General features: G+C 28.6%; 5 protein-coding genes across 12 annotated transcripts; 3 read left to right on the forward strand and 2 right to left on the reverse strand.

The window, feature by feature from the left end:
* The first annotated feature begins 2,046 nt into the window (after positions 1–2,046).
* LOC122527273 (histone deacetylase complex subunit SAP30 homolog) lies at positions 2,047–3,860 on the forward strand. Its single transcript, XM_043651290.1, has 3 exons — positions 2,047–2,775; positions 3,245–3,469; positions 3,553–3,860. The coding sequence occupies exons 1-3, from the start codon at positions 2,605–2,607 to the stop codon at positions 3,679–3,681; spliced, it is 525 nt and encodes a 174-aa protein (XP_043507225.1). The 5' UTR covers positions 2,047–2,604; the 3' UTR covers positions 3,682–3,860.
* On the reverse strand, positions 3,851–6,183 carry LOC122527271 (exosome complex component RRP45). Its single transcript, XM_043651282.1, has 9 exons — positions 5,721–6,183; positions 5,554–5,648; positions 5,252–5,474; positions 4,932–5,149; positions 4,623–4,850; positions 4,429–4,562; positions 4,267–4,352; positions 4,052–4,178; positions 3,851–3,987 (listed from the first exon to the last, which is right to left on the reverse strand). Exons 1-9 carry the CDS (start codon positions 5,784–5,786, stop codon positions 3,923–3,925), a joined length of 1,242 nt encoding a protein of 413 aa, XP_043507217.1. The 5' UTR covers positions 5,787–6,183; the 3' UTR covers positions 3,851–3,922.
* Positions 6,184–6,533: 350 nt separating this feature from the next.
* Positions 6,534–9,742, forward strand: LOC122527272 (putative high mobility group protein B1-like 1). Of its 7 annotated transcripts, none has more exons than XM_043651287.1 (7): positions 6,534–6,655; positions 7,812–7,891; positions 8,094–8,265; positions 8,414–8,532; positions 8,598–8,740; positions 8,805–8,979; positions 9,060–9,742. In XM_043651287.1, the coding sequence occupies exons 2-7, from the start codon at positions 7,865–7,867 to the stop codon at positions 9,120–9,122; spliced, it is 699 nt and encodes a 232-aa protein (XP_043507222.1). In that variant the 5' UTR covers positions 6,534–6,655; positions 7,812–7,864; the 3' UTR covers positions 9,123–9,742. The 7 variants fall into 7 exon arrangements, with proteins under 7 accessions (XP_043507222.1, XP_043507223.1, XP_043507221.1 ...); XM_043651288.1 differs by having other exon boundaries at positions 6,562–6,655; positions 7,819–7,891; XM_043651286.1 differs by lacking the exon at positions 6,534–6,655 and adding an exon at positions 6,726–6,872.
* Positions 9,743–9,865: 123 nt separating this feature from the next.
* Positions 9,866–12,678, reverse strand: LOC122527302 (alkylated DNA repair protein alkB homolog 8). 2 transcript variants are annotated; one of them, XM_043651354.1, is made up of 8 exons: positions 12,401–12,678; positions 12,013–12,281; positions 11,724–11,955; positions 11,486–11,605; positions 11,192–11,389; positions 10,729–11,114; positions 10,493–10,648; positions 9,866–10,424 (listed from the first exon to the last, which is right to left on the reverse strand). In XM_043651354.1, the coding sequence occupies exons 2-8, from the start codon at positions 12,112–12,114 to the stop codon at positions 9,870–9,872; spliced, it is 1,749 nt and encodes a 582-aa protein (XP_043507289.1). In that variant the 5' UTR covers positions 12,115–12,281; positions 12,401–12,678; the 3' UTR covers positions 9,866–9,869. The 2 variants fall into 2 exon arrangements, with proteins under 2 accessions (XP_043507289.1, XP_043507291.1); XM_043651356.1 differs by having other exon boundaries at positions 12,515–12,677.
* Positions 12,679–12,759: 81 nt separating this feature from the next.
* LOC122527247 lies at positions 12,760–14,949 on the forward strand. Its single transcript, XM_043651250.1, has 3 exons — positions 12,760–12,782; positions 13,320–13,536; positions 14,845–14,949. Exons 1-3 carry the CDS (start codon positions 12,760–12,762, stop codon positions 14,947–14,949), a joined length of 345 nt encoding a protein of 114 aa, XP_043507185.1.
* The last annotated feature ends 30 nt before the right edge of the window (positions 14,950–14,979 follow it).

The raw sequence follows: 14,979 nt of genomic DNA on the forward strand, positions 1-14,979 counted from the left end.
TAATGACTAAAAGTCCCTCTCATTTTTTACAAATTTTTCAATTACGTTACGCTTATTGCCATAATTAAAAGTTTAAACGGGAAATTATTCGTTAAAAGTTAGTATGACGACTACTATAGTGCAAGATCCCATATATGCCAATGCATGGCGCAAGTAGCCAAACAGAGACTGATCATACGCGGGCTATAGCCTTGACGGATGATTTATGATGAAACACTCGTGACAGAGGCCACGCCGACATTTTACATTATGAATGTAGCATATTTACATTTTCACGACAGTTAAAACTGTCACACAACGTTTCCTCGCGTATCTATACGTAATGATAACAAAATACACGAGAACCTTTTTGCTAAACACATCTCTGGGCAGCCATTTGCTATGACGGCTGTGTAGAAATAAAAGGTATATGCACAGTACGGAGCACAGTAGCACTTCACTAAATAATAGCCCGTGTTACGCTTATCATACAATGATGATAGCCTATTAATCAATTGTTGGTCACCAAAATCTGTCAACACTCGGAAAGAAAAATATTTAGATTTTTCTTACCTGGACGGTCCTCTACAGCTAAAAGGATTCTCAGCTTCGAATATCGCGACCCCACGCCACTTGTGCGGCATATGAAAGTACATGGGGAAAATCTGTATTACCATTGGCTTATTTCAGATAAGCCGCAAAAAGTAAGCCAATCAGCATCAACCTTTTATGTTTTGAAGCGTTTCTTTTTACCCCCCCAATAAAATGTCTGCTGGTGAAAAGGGCGGGAAAAATCATGCGTGGAAAACCATCTATACGATATCATTCCCTTTACAGTAAACAATATTTTGTTTTTATCCTCCTGAACAAATGCACTTTTAGCAACGAAATGTACTTATTACGTTTAACTAGAACAATAATGCCTTTTGATGTATAAATGATTTAAATCGTTAAGGTTAGAATTTATTATTATTGTAGATGGCGCTAGATTACGAAAGCTAAATGTTAAGGCGCAAATTACAGTACCGCCAACGTGATGCATGGAGTATCATACATGTGTGCATATATTATATACACAATATATCTTTCTAGCTAAACGAATTATTTTCTACTATACAGATTGATATGTTTGAACAGTTAAAACTTAATAATACAATTTTCTTCTAAATATTTTAAGATACATATGTTTAATGATATTTTATATAAAAGAATAATTGTATATTTTATTAGTAAAAAACTATTTATGAAAAGTTTTGTTAAGTTTGTAATGTTTATCATGAAATATAATATTGTTACCTGTTTTTGTTATACACAGAACACTTGTCTAAGGGAAAGATTAAATTAGATATTATTATAATTAGATTTTAGAAATATAAATGTACATGGTATGTGAAGTTATGAATTTAAAATATAAGATTACTCAGATATGAAACAAATTTATATTGCATGTAAAGATATACATCTAATATCTTTTCTATAACAATTATAATTTTCAAGAAATGTGTTAATTTATTCGTAAAACATGTAGATATGTTTTATATTCTGAACATATTAATCTTTTTCAGTTATTATATATGTAACTAATATATTAGTTTTATTGATATGTATATATGTGACAAGCATACAACATATGAATAAAAAGAAACTAGAGTTTATCAAATCAAACTTTTTTTTTACTGATATCCTTTCTCGTTACACATTTTTATCTTTTCTACTCTGTAAACATACTACGTATTCAAAGTATAATGTTCAAAAATTTTACATTAGGTAATATCTTTGATTTGATAATAAATTAAATAAAAAACCAAACGAATCCAAGAAAGGAAAGAGAAATAACATTAACGACATAAAATATAAAGTATAATTATATTCACACGCATAATTGTGTATAATTAACTACTTTAATGAATTTTAAATGTCATTTCGCCAGCAATGAAATTTAAAGTTAGAATTCAAAGTTGGTGGTACTGACTTTATTGGCTAGGAATTTCTTAAAGTTAAACCATGTCGTTCATGTATATATACAAGCATTTATATATTTGCATTATATATACACATATATATACATATGTATATCTTCACGCAGTATTGTCCGAGTCAATGTGAATGTGTAAATAATAAAACGCGGTGAAATGCTGTAGCCGTAGTACGGAATTTTAAAGAAATCTGTATAAACATAGACGTATTGTGAGAAAATAATAGTGTTAAATGTTTGTCTTGTAGCGGGATTTTTGGGAACGTTTTACAACAACAGATACGTATAAATAACTTATACGTTAAAATTGTTTGAGTGAAAGAAAGTGAAACATTATACGACATCGTTTAACATTGAGGTCTTTGTAATACGCAAACTCTGCTATTTAAATTATCGATTTGTGTACTTGAATCTTTGCATCGAATAAAAGTCTTTCTGTGCCGGCAAGGAACGAATTACATTTGGAAAATTATCAATAACAAATGAAATTCAATGGGAAATTATGAGTGTGGAAAGTAAACATCGCCGAGTGTATTTTACTTTCGGACACGCCGTTTTTTGACGCAAAACACATCGAGAGGTTTCGAGGTTGTTAAAGTTCTAAATACTCTTCATACCGATTTAGTTGATGTTAAGAATAAAAAAAAAAAATGAATGGATTCAGTACCGGTGAGGAAGATTCCAGAGGAGCTGCTGATCAAATCTGTTGCCTTGTAGATGAGGGTGAACGATGCACTCGACCAGCTGGCAACGCTTCTTATAGCAAACGTATTCAAAAAACTGTAACTCAACGACGATTAAAGCTTAATCTTGATCAAGTGGTAAGATTAACGACAAAAACTACACACACATACTTGTCACTTTCTTTCAACCATAAATTGAATTTTATTTTTTTTCTATTATTTCAAATGCAATATGTCATTTATGAAAAAGTAAATTATTAATCTTATAGAGTCGCATAATTTTAATATTTACAGTATGTAAATTTTCAAAATCCTTTATGAATGACTTCTTTTAGGTCATGATTGATGTCTATTTATTAAATATTGAGAATACATTTATGTAATTAAATGTTTCATCTACACCTACATTATTAATAACTGTTTTAAATGTTGATGATTTATGTAATTGAAAGAGCTAATAATTTATAATATTTTAAGACTAATATTTTTTATAAATATCTTATATTTATGCCTTAGATATAACTATCTTGTATTTAAAAAAAAAAATTAAATATCAAAATCTAATATATGTGATAATAATGTCATCATGTATCTTATCTATCATTAGGCACGTCATATATACATTTGTGATTACCATAAGCAAGTGATACAATGTGCAAGATCTAAACAACAGCAACGTAGACGTAAGGATTCTGAAGAAGATTCGGGTGAAACGGATAATGATCTCCCTGAAGTTGACCTTTTTCAATTACAAGTGGGTACACTTAGGCGGTATAAAAGACATTATAAAGTTTCCACGCGTCCAGGTTTAAATAAAGCTCAATTAGCTGATGTAAGTATTAAATAATATATTTACAAAAATATAAAATATTGAGTAGATATAAATTTTAAGTATAAATCCTTATATTTTTTCAGACTCTTATGAAGCATTTTAAGACTATCCCTGTAATTGAAAAAGAGGCATTAAGCTTTTTTATTTACACAGTAAAAACTAATGCCAATAAATTGGATCAAAAGAACGGTTTAAGTAATGATACCACATAACCTAGGCCTCATTTAATAAGTTCTGTTATTATACTAATATTTTATTAGTGAGATCAAAAATATATGTATGAATTTTTACTTGTTAATAGGCATAGGTATTTTATAAGAACTATGTATAAAATATATTAAAAAATATATGTACAACAATACTTAATAAAATATTGTTTATTTACTCCATACATATTTATTTTCTTTATTATATAAATAAGATAATTAAACCTTTATATAATTTATTATTCATTTACTGCATTAAATCTTTTGTCTCTAATATTTCGATGTTTTCTTCTTCACTATCTCCATTCAATTCTAGAATGATTAACAGTTATTATTATCATTTCAAGAAAATGTTATAAGTAATTATATAGAATACCTATATTTTCTATAGTTTTATTTTCTTTCTTCTTTATTACAGTAGTAATTTCAACGTCGCTGATTTCTTCTTCTGAGGATTCTGACATATTCCATGTATTAGGACCGCCTTCGCCAAATGATATATTCTGAAGTAGTTTTAAAATATTTATTACATTATCCGTAGCAAATATTAATTAGACCTTTTAATGATATAATTAATAAATAGATATTTACTGTATTTGGTATTAATTCAGCAGAACCTATTCCAGGTTTTATAATTGTGCAATTTTCAGTTTCTTCCTCTTTTTTCTCCATATCAACTTAAAAATATAATCAGATATAAATTTATGTAAGACTGTACTAAAATTGCATTATTATAATCAAAGAACTATTTACCATCAGATTCTATGTTTTCTATCTCACTCCATTTACGTAGTTTAATACTGATACATTCACTGTTCATTGTAGTCAATTTTTTTGTCATTATACACTCTTTAAAACGATTTGTGTTACGATCATCTTTCTTATACCTAAACATGTATTTGCAAAATGAAAATAATTCAATTAAAATTAAAAAATAAAAATTTTACCTTGCTTCCACATCATAATTTACTGCTTCTTTTATTTGTTGCACCAATTGAACAGCATAATTTGTTGCATAATTAGAAACAGCTGATATCACATCTTCTACAGTCATAGTTTTTGTCAAATAATTAAAATGTAAACTACAAAGTTCTCTATATGAATTAATGCCAAGAGTAAGTTGAGCTACTCCAACTCTTTCTTCTAAGTATGTTGGATCCATAACTGTACTTCCACTAAAAAAATATAATTTTATAAAAAAATGCTGTTTGTCAGCATGCATTACTAAATGCAATTACATAATTTAAATAATGAACCTTTCAAATGTTATAAAAGAGACACACACTGGATAATGATACAACGTTAAAGGTAGAGGATCCTTTTCAGAAAATGGATGAACTATAATATCTTCACCATTTGAAGTTACATCAGGCCTATGAAAATGAGAGAGAGCAGCTAATGTTGCAATAGAAGCACAATCAATTAAGTTCCCATCATGATTAATGACATTGATATCGACCCTTAAATTCCATACCTGTATTAATTATTAAAATAAAAAAAAAATATGCAATGTCATTTTAATATAACAGTCAGGTAAGTATTAATCAAGTTTCAACATTAATAAAACATTCTTTACCTTTTTATCAGCTATAATACATAAGGATTCTAGATCTATACATTTGGAATCTTGATAACATTTTTCAAGTTGTCTGCTGATCAATATTGAAATCTCAGATTGTCTACCGCTATCAAAATGTTGTGCAGCCATTGGATTAAGTTCAACATTTATATGCAACATTCCTTCATTAGGACGAGAAGTTTTAGGTTGTTGAATATCACATGTTACTTGTGCTACAACTCTATAATAAGATTATTATACAATATATAATTGTTAGCTACATTTTTAAGTAAATATCACATTATTCAGCTTGAGGTTACCTAGTTTGACCAAGTAGAACCATACAACTACCCCAATTGGATGCAAAGTAAATTTTAACATTTCTTGCTTCTAATAAACTTCGGCCATCTAATCTCTAAAACATATTTTAACAAATCATCTTTCATATCTGTACAATTTATAAAACAGAATATTTAGAAATGCGTACCGTGCCTTGTTCCACTGATTTATTTACAAAATTCTTTTCACAATTTGTTAGCAAAACTTCTTTCATGATTCTAAATATTTATTTACAAACAACGAACACGTGTAAAACACAGCAAAAATATAACCTTTAATTCGAATAATATCATACGAATTTTATTATTTTATTGTTTAAATGCACAATATGCTTGTAATAATGTACATGTAATATAAATTAATGTCTCTCTCATTAATAAGTTGTAAATAAATATTTTTAAATACTACTTTAAATTACTTCTTTTTTTACTATCGATACGTAATACGAAAACGTCAATTCATCAATCGATATTTTATTTTTGAGATGATCACTTTAGAATTACGATTCTAACAGGATAATTTTAACTTTCATATTTTATTATTAAATCATGCCAGAGATTAGAAAATAACTATTACAAAAAAGCTAGTAATTTTCCTAAATTTTTTTAAATATCAAGTCCATTTACATGTGACATGTTTTTCCTTGGTTAAAAAAGAGAATTTTTTTCTCTAACTCTAACGTAATTCTAAAAGTAAAAGTATCTATTGTAAATGCAATTCAAAAATTATATGTAACTACCAACGTTTTTTATACTTTGTATTTTATGCAGTTTGTGCATATTTTCGGTAGATGAAAGTATAATTGACATTGAAGCACTTTCTATCTATTTACATAAGATACAAAAAAAAAAAGATATATTAAATTGCCGCTATAACGTGTAATTTCATTCCAATCAATATTTTGTCAGGAAATATATACATATATCGATGGACATTTGATACCATCTGTCCGACATATGAACTTCCCTTAATATCTTCTTTATTGAAGAATCGTTCATCTCTCGATTCTTTCGATATTTTAACGTAGCTTGGAACACAGAGGTCGAAACGAAGGAACAGAAACGCTTGCTACCAAAACGACAGGTTGAAAAATTATTGCAAAATAAATGATATTAAAAAGTTGATGTATTAGTGCAGGTGCTCGCGCGTATTATATATGTGTATACACAGCGCACACAAGTGGCCATGCCCGGTCATATCTGCTTCAATCAGCTTGGTTTATACGATCTGTTTTTTAACGTTCACTCTTGCCGTCGATAATCCGAGCCCTATGGTTCAATAACTAGCGAATATCGTGTCTGTGGGTATCCTGAGTTATCGAGGTGCTTCAATATCGAGTGTTTATACGAAAGTTGCAATTTAAATAACGTATAACGCTTCATACATAACGTTGATCGCGGTACGCGTGATACGTATAGATAGGGGCCGATCTGTGGAATGGATGCTTAATAAGTTGTGCCTCGCGTTGCTTATAATTACCCTCCCTAAATCTTTTTGCCACATTTGCTTACAGCTATCATTGGTAAGTCTCGATTACCGTCTACGTCGTGCATATAATTTCATTCCGTTCGCTGCTCTCCCGTTCCTTCGAATCGTAATTTACATCGCTAGATGTGGCTTTTATATCGTGTGTTGTTGTAGCAGCGATTGTCTTTGTACGTCATCTGTAGGTAAATATCTGTTACATTATGACTCTTTCATCGCTGTTGCGTCTTTAACGCGTTTGAACATCTCGTTATTTTTCCGCTTTTTCTCTCGTCCAGCCATATTTTCTTTTGTGATTTTTTACATTTTTCGATGTTTCATCTCTCCGAGATGAATGTGCCCGATGTATGCGTGTCTTTTTTTCAGTTTACATTTATAACGAAAGAGTTCGATGTTTATACAATTTCGCAGGATTTTTTTGTTCTAATTCCTCTAATTCCTCGTACGAATATGGACTTATGTAAAAGTGTCGTTTAATCGCGTGAAATGTACATTTTAAATAATAGCTTGTAATATATGTAAAGACTTAAACGCGCCCTCTTCACGCAATAAAAATTCCTTCAAATTGCAAGATTCGATGTAAATTATGTGTAACATGTAATCGATGTAACAAATTAGAATCGAATTTTCTTTTTATCAGTAATTAATTTATTAGAAAGTAAAAGAAGATATTGTATATTATATTTATTACATAATTTATAGTATTTACATAATTATAGTACTTTAATAATTTTGTATATTCTCGTTTCAACAGAACTTCAAACAAGTATCTATGATGCTGTTTTATTAAGGTCATGACAACAATTTATGTGCTTTCTAAAAGTTATATTTGTGGTAAGTAATATATGTACAAAATATTTGAATGTTTACATTCTGCGTAATATAAAAAAAGGTTGATATAAGAATCAGATTTTCTTTGTTATAAACCGTAATTATAGTTGATTTGTGAAATTTTGTATTTTAATATATCTCTTTATTAAATTTCATTTTTATATATAAAACAACTAAAAAATAACAAATCAATGATACTATTTAGATTATTGTGGTTTTGGATAAATCATTCATTCCTTGGTCAAGTTGTGAAGTATTTCATATAATTATGGAATCAAATGACAGAAAAAATGTTTATCTTACGAAAACGGGTGATAATTCTTTGAATTCTGGAATGAGAGATACAATGATTGTTGGCCAAGCAAATATGGCACCAGGTAATGCTTTAAAATTTTTATTAAAAATTTACTCATATAAAATATAAATTTGATTAAAAATTTCAAAGTTGTTAGAAATAATTCAGGGGTATACAATTAAAATATGGACTTTATGTACCATTTACAATCATTTTCTTTGATGTCTTAGAATGTGGTGAACCTGTAATGAAACCTGGAAGTGTGTCCAGTGTTTCAAACAATCAAGCAAAGTGGTCAAATACTCAAAGTAAGAATTTTATAATCAATGCAGTTCCCGTGAAGAACGAGGTAAGTTCATTTAATGATTCATGCAATAAGAATACATATTAATGAAATCACATTGTATTTTTTAGATTGTTCATCTTGAAGATGGTGCACATTGCAATAAAAAAATGTATTATTATGATAGACATTACACAGGCCACGAAGAAACAGAGAGACCAACACGTAGAGGAACCAAACGATACAGAGACAAAGATGCACCTAAAAGAGCATTGTATGTATTTGTAATGTATTGTAATGCTTGATACCTGATGTTTTGTTTATAAATGTCATTTTAGGTCTGCCTTTTTCTATTTTTGTCAAGAATTACGTGGAAAAATGAGAGAATTGCATCCAGAAATGGGAGTCGGTGATATCGCTAAAGAGCTGGGCAAATTATGGATGAGTACAGATCTTCAAACTAAATCAAAATATATGGCAATAGCAGAAGAAGATAGAGCCAGATATGAAAGAGTAAATAACTCTCTTATTCAATATTTTTAATTATTTTTAAAATAAAATTTTTATAAATATCTTAATTTTTAATTATTTAGGAAATTATTGCATATAATAAAAGAGTAAAAAACTATGATCCAGAAGAAGTTGGACCTGTATAAGTTTTTGAATCTATTAAGAAAGAAGGGACAGTGTACTTTGCCCTACGTCAAGCACTCGCCAATTAAAAAAATATAACAATTTTATTAATAGTTTAGTATTGTCAATCGTTGTATATATTATGTACACTGTTGACATTAACGAATCTGAAGAAAAATTAAATGCTATAAAATTTGGTTATAATTCTTGAAAATAATATTTGTAAACAACTGTTTCACGTTTATTTGATAATTGGGTATTATTTTTTGTGACTAAGGTGTGCTAATATATTTACAAACGATACCTAATACAAGTAATAATATTAATATCAATAGTAATAATACCGAAAATAATAATTACAACTGATAATAATAATAATATTACTATTATTATTATTATTACTAAATGATAATGATAATCTGTATTACTATTAAATATGTTATACACAATTGAAGCACAATAACAAGTAAAAGTCAAGCAGAGTGAGCTTTGTACAGTGCACTTTTCTTGTCTAATTATGCATTATTCATGTTTATAATGATAAAATTAGATATCAGGGACTATTTATATCTAAAACCCTGTATAGAACATATATTCCATGTATTTTGTTCTTTTTCCAATAAAGATAAAATCATTTAAAGCATTTATAATCCTTATATTCTTGTTTTATTTCTATTTAAGTAAATAACTAAATTTTTATTTAAGAGGTAATATTTTATTATTATTATATTTTATTATATTAACATAACTTTAATTAAAAATTTATTTCATCAATTTATTTCACTTTTTTTGTGTAAAATTACACACCAATTCCCTTGATCATAATACACTTCTTTTATTACAAGATCTGGTACTTCTGAACATAATTGTGATAATTCATTTTCTTCAAACACGTGATAATATCTAAGATAGTTGCCTCCTCCCTTTCTTTTCCATGGAACAAGCATATCCTTGCATGTAAATTTTGTACGGTTTTCGTGTACAGGTAATGTGACACCATATTCTGTTAACTTTTGTGTACATGAACTATTATTTTTCTGTTTAGTTAAATTATATCGTAAATAAGCTGTCTGCATAGAATCCTTTTCTTGTTCTTTTGCCCATACATAAATTAAACATTTTCCATTTGGTCTAAGAACTCTTGCTAATTCAGAAATTGCTTGTTTTCTTCGTTCACGGGTCGAGAGATGATGAATTACAGCTATACATATTATTGCATCCAAAATATTATCCTTATAGGGTAAGTGTAAACAGTCAGATAGGGATACTTCAAAACCTTTATTCCGACATATTTTCATTAAATTGTAACTTCTGTCACACCCAACCTATATCGTTAAAGGTTTACCTTTATGACAGATTTATTATTCCCAAAAATATAAAGATGAGTGCATACCTTAAATATATGTGTATTTTGATAAAGGTATTTGCCATTTCCACATCCTACATCTAATAAGATATCACCTATATTTAAAGTTTGAAGGAATTTTGTTACATTGGGCCATTGTTTATGCCTTGTTTCATCAAAATGATTTGAGATTTTATCGTAAACCTGCATAAAAATAAGTTACAAACTTATAACTTATTGAATACAAATGAAATCATGTATAAAAAGAATTTCATAATACATACATCGTGTACATAAGAATTTTCTATTCCTAGAGCTATTTTACTATCAATAAGAGTAGTAGCATTATTTTGTTTCGTATCACAATATTCTGAAAAGTTGCAACAACAATCACCCTTGTGTACTTTTCGAAATGTAAAGGATACTCTTGTTCCCCGTGGTTGGGTAGTCACTCCACTTGAAGTTTTTACTATGTCATTATGTCTGGGGCAAATTCCATGTGACCATGCATAACGAGCTTCTCCTGACATAATTAATAATGAACGTGGAGGTAAAAGAACAGCAACTTTTTCATTTTCTCGTTTAAAATCCATTATACATGGGGACCCCAATGATAATGATAATATGCTATCTTCAAATGCACTATGTGTATCAATATGTGGAGGAATACCTTACAATTTAAAAGTATTGCTATTATATTTATAAAAAAAAGATTAATTATTAAAGAATAATTTTTGTGAAACATACCTTGACCAGGTAAATAATGATTAATCGTTAATTGATCATATTCATATGGAACATCATGATATTTTTTGAATAGTGTTTTTAAAAATTGATAATTTTTAGGTATAGGTGTAACAGGTTTATCTGGATCTACTCTATTTGAATTGTATTGAAATTCATATCCAAAATGTTTAACTTTCCTATGCTTTAAGTCAGATGATTCTAACATTTAAATGAAAAAGAAATTTACATTGGTTAAATTTATGTAATTTGATAATCTATAACATATTTTTATAAAAGTAAAAAAATTTCTATTACCTTCATTACACCAATTAATTGTGCTTAATAACATATTTTCATCATCTTTTGTTATAAAATTCTCTACTAATTTAAGTCCAGGAGGAAGATTTGAACTCCATTCACAATTTAAGTCAGGAACTAAAACAAAGTTATAATATTCAACATTTTACATGTACATGTGAGTACTTATTTCAATTAGTTAATGTCATAAGAAAATGCAATGTATTTTGTGTAGATTTCAAGATAAATTATATACCTGATTCTGTGAATGTTGCATATAATGGTGTATTTTGTCCATTTATATTAATGTTGCCATGAATTTTATTATGTATATATGTAGCATTTTCTACTGAATAAAATTTAATAAAGCAATACGATTTATTTAGTGGCATTATTAAATCATATTTGTCAACAAATGGATCTATTACATCTTGCAAAGCTTTCCTTTGTAATCCAGTCACTAATCCAGCATTGCAAATCATTACATACTGCAATAAACTGAAGTGAGAAAATGTTATAAATGATTTACATAAACAAATATTAACCTGCGTAGGATTATCACAGCATTTAATATCCATATCTCTAAGAAGCCTATGATATGCTTTCCTTTGTTTGCGATGGCTCTTTTTGCTTAGTTTTTTTTCCATTATTTTCAATTATACCAAAGCATATTGAATTCTATTTCAAAAGTATGTATTTCCTTAAGATGTATATATTTACATTATTAGATATTAATGTACAATATAAATGCTTTCTTTATATCACGTGGAAAAACTTTCAGTAGTTACTGCATATTTTTGATATCTGTGATAGCCTATATACGAAAATTAAAAAAATCAATGTAATACATATGCATCCAGACTTTATTTGATACAATATTGTTTATATACAAAGAATTAAATTTTAAAAATAAAATAATATTTATATATTTACAGGCTAGCCTTTCTTTTAAATATTTCAAATATCGTAAGAGATGCAGCAAAATAATATCTCTTCGTAATTAAATAGACAGCATCGATTTACTTAGTTTATATGTGTATTAAGTACATTTAACTATTTTCCACATTAAATAAATATGTAATAATATAGCTGCAAACTTCCACCTGAAGTGGAACTGTGCAATGCGCAAGAGTATAAAATAATTTTATCGCAAGATATATTTATAAACGTGAAAATAGCTTTAAATAAATCAATAACTATATATATACTATGTTCGAAATGAATAAAAATATAACAAATGGACATATAATTATATATATTATATATTTTTTCCTTTATTAAGGCGTCTGAACATGTATGAAAAACAAGGAAAACAGTAGATATATACATAAAATAAAGTGCGACAAGGATAGTAATAGCGATTAATTACACAATTCCACCGCTACGTGGCGCTAGTATCTCAGTATCCAAATCAATTCAGCAAATTAATTTACCAACTTTTATGTTTGCACCTCTTAAATTAGATTTTTAGCGTTCTTCCTGTATCCCATTTATCCTATAAGATGCATGAATAAAAATTTACAAATTACACTTAATCGATGAAAAAAATGTTCAATGATGGAGAAATTTCTCTTCGGCGAGACGTTTGAATTTTTCCAATTTTCGAGAAGAAAAGTATTCTTACTTTTACACTTGCTGCATGATGTATAAATAAATATCTTTGAACAAAACAAACTTAAGATTGTTAAAGTTGAGAGATTTTATTCTTTAAAATAAAGTTAATCATTCTACAATCTTTTTTCACAAAATTATAACAGTTTAAAGTATCAACAATTTTTCATCTGATGTATGAATATTTTCGTCCTTTTTTAAAGAATTTCTTTAAGAATTCTTCCTTTAAGAATTAAACCAGAATTTTTCATTATTTGTTCCCAACGTTTCGTGTGAAATGCGCACGTATTGAGTTCAAATTAGTTAAAGATCACAGCGCCAACGGTGAAATACGTAACACACTTCCTGCGATTCTCGAAATAATCGATATTTTTCACGATCGATTTTTAAGTGGGAAGCATGGAGGAAAGAAGCACACTTCATCTGTAAAGAAAAAATTATTATCCAGAAGTTCTCAGGTAAAAACTTCAATTAACAGCTATTTACAACACAATCTGTGTTTGTGTTGTCAATTTCTAAATTAAAACTTGTATATTTGGCTTCAATTCATCGAGACTTGCCAGATTACTGAAAAAGTGTATGATCTTTACTCCTAAAGATTTAATCAAATAATTATTACGTATAATTTTCATACAATTAAAGAAATAATAGCATATAAACATTTAAACATACTAAAAGTTATTTATAATTTTATATCAAAATTCAATTTTAATTCTAACCAGTGGAAATGTTGTAACCTTGACTAACTCATTGTTATACATACATACATACATACAAACATACACGTATTTTATTATATGCTTTTACACATACACATTTTATAACATTTATAACATTTATGATGTATTTATAACATTTTCTACTTGTTTGTTGATTCTTTAATTTGATACTGCGTAATTCTAATACTAAATTCGACAATCATTTATTAAGAATATATGTATTTAATAGTTAAAAATAATAATTTTACTGTGTAATATAATAAAATTTTTTATTCCTCAAATAAAGCAAAGCAACGAAGGCCTTGAAACTCGAAATTCAAAACAACACGCATTAATGCTTCATTCCATTTATACTTCATTAATAGTATCATTTAATTAATATGCTTATATTTAACGATTTATTAAACGATTTTCAAATTTGAGAAATAGAAACATGTCTCTCCATTGTACCTGTGTAAATGCATCTGATGCGCACGTGTCTCATGCGCATCTGCCTGATGCGCATGTGTCCGATGCGCATGTATCTTTACGCTGACAACGGTCATCGATGCGATTTTCAAATGTTGCGTCACGTCAGATGCACGCGTTTGAAAACCGGTCGTTTCATACTAAAAACGGAATTCTCCACAAGTGTCAACGTTTCTCGACTTTTCGACTGGATGAAGTATGTCTCTTAACCTCTTGCGCTATAATGACGTGCCACGCACGTTGAGAATATTTGCCAAAATTGCAATAGTTTCTCAGTTTTAAGTATATTGAAATATAACCCAGGCAAAACAAATTATCTATCCAGTGATTTCCGGTAATTTCTATCCAGTGATATACCGATGAATTCGAAATGAAGACGAATTATTGTATACAGTTTGGTCACTCGTTATGGTCCGCGAACCAGTTACTAGCGCAAGAGGTTAGACACGATTAAACATTGCATTCGCAATGGTTCAGGTCTGTAAACATTTAAAAATCGCGCATGGAGAAACATGCATTTCTATTATGCCCGTATAGATGTGCCCGACGTGTATAATCGTCTGCGTCTGATATTTGTAGGAAATCACGTTCTATCCAGCATGCTGCATGGTCTCGCCAACGTGTCTGGACCAAGAACGTTCGTCGCGCGATCATGGTTCACCGTTTCCTCGGCGGATGAAGTGAAAGCCATGATCGAGGCTGGAGTAGAATGTA

The sequence above is a fragment of the Frieseomelitta varia genome, unplaced genomic scaffold (assembly GCF_011392965.1).
Source record: "Frieseomelitta varia isolate USP_RPSP 00005682 unplaced genomic scaffold, Fvar_1.2 scaffold_214, whole genome shotgun sequence".
In the NCBI taxonomy this organism is placed as follows: Eukaryota; Metazoa; Arthropoda; class Insecta; order Hymenoptera; family Apidae; genus Frieseomelitta; species Frieseomelitta varia.

What these genes read in the sequence shown, in the direction of transcription:
- LOC122527273 (XM_043651290.1), top strand. Translation starts at nt 2,605, where the DNA reads ATGAATGGATTCAGTACCGGTGAGGAAGATTCCAGAGGAGCTGCTGAT. An exon ending in AGCTTAATCTTGATCAAGTG is followed by an intron (nt 2,776 to 3,244) that starts GTAAGATTAACG and finishes ATCTATCATTAG; the next exon opens with GCACGTCATATATACATTTG. An exon ending in ATAAAGCTCAATTAGCTGAT is followed by an intron (nt 3,470 to 3,552) that starts GTAAGTATTAAA and finishes ATATTTTTTCAG; the next exon opens with ACTCTTATGAAGCATTTTAA.
- LOC122527272 (XM_043651287.1), top strand. Translation starts at nt 7,865, where the DNA reads ATGTGCTTTCTAAAAGTTATATTTGTG. An exon ending in CAGTTCCCGTGAAGAACGAG is followed by an intron (nt 8,533 to 8,597) that starts GTAAGTTCATTT and finishes TGTATTTTTTAG; the next exon opens with ATTGTTCATCTTGAAGATGG. An exon ending in ATAGAGCCAGATATGAAAGA is followed by an intron (nt 8,980 to 9,059) that starts GTAAATAACTCT and finishes TTAATTATTTAG; the next exon opens with GAAATTATTGCATATAATAA.
- LOC122527302 (XM_043651354.1), bottom strand. Translation starts at nt 12,114, where the DNA reads ATGGAAAAAAAACTAAGCAAAAAGAGCCATCGCAAACAAAGGAAAGCA. An exon ending in TGCAACATTCACAGAATCAG is followed by an intron (nt 11,606 to 11,723) that starts GTATATAATTTA and finishes ACTTTGTTTTAG; the next exon opens with TTCCTGACTTAAATTGTGAA. An exon ending in AATTAATTGGTGTAATGAAG is followed by an intron (nt 11,390 to 11,485) that starts GTAATAGAAATT and finishes TTTAAATGTTAG; the next exon opens with AATCATCTGACTTAAAGCAT.
- LOC122527271 (XM_043651282.1), bottom strand. Translation starts at nt 5,786, where the DNA reads ATGAAAGAAGTTTTGCTAACAAATTGTGAAAAGAATTTTGTAAATAAA. An exon ending in GTTCTACTTGGTCAAACTAG is followed by an intron (nt 5,475 to 5,553) that starts GTAACCTCAAGC and finishes ATCTTATTATAG; the next exon opens with AGTTGTAGCACAAGTAACAT. An exon ending in TAAAACTATAGAAAATATAG is followed by an intron (nt 3,988 to 4,051) that starts GTATTCTATATA and finishes TAATCATTCTAG; the next exon opens with AATTGAATGGAGATAGTGAA.
- LOC122527247 (XM_043651250.1), top strand. Translation starts at nt 12,760, where the DNA reads ATGTATGAAAAACAAGGAAAACA. An exon ending in TATGAAAAACAAGGAAAACA is followed by an intron (nt 12,783 to 13,319) that starts GTAGATATATAC and finishes GAATTAAACCAG; the next exon opens with AATTTTTCATTATTTGTTCC. An exon ending in TATTATCCAGAAGTTCTCAG is followed by an intron (nt 13,537 to 14,844) that starts GTAAAAACTTCA and finishes TGATATTTGTAG; the next exon opens with GAAATCACGTTCTATCCAGC.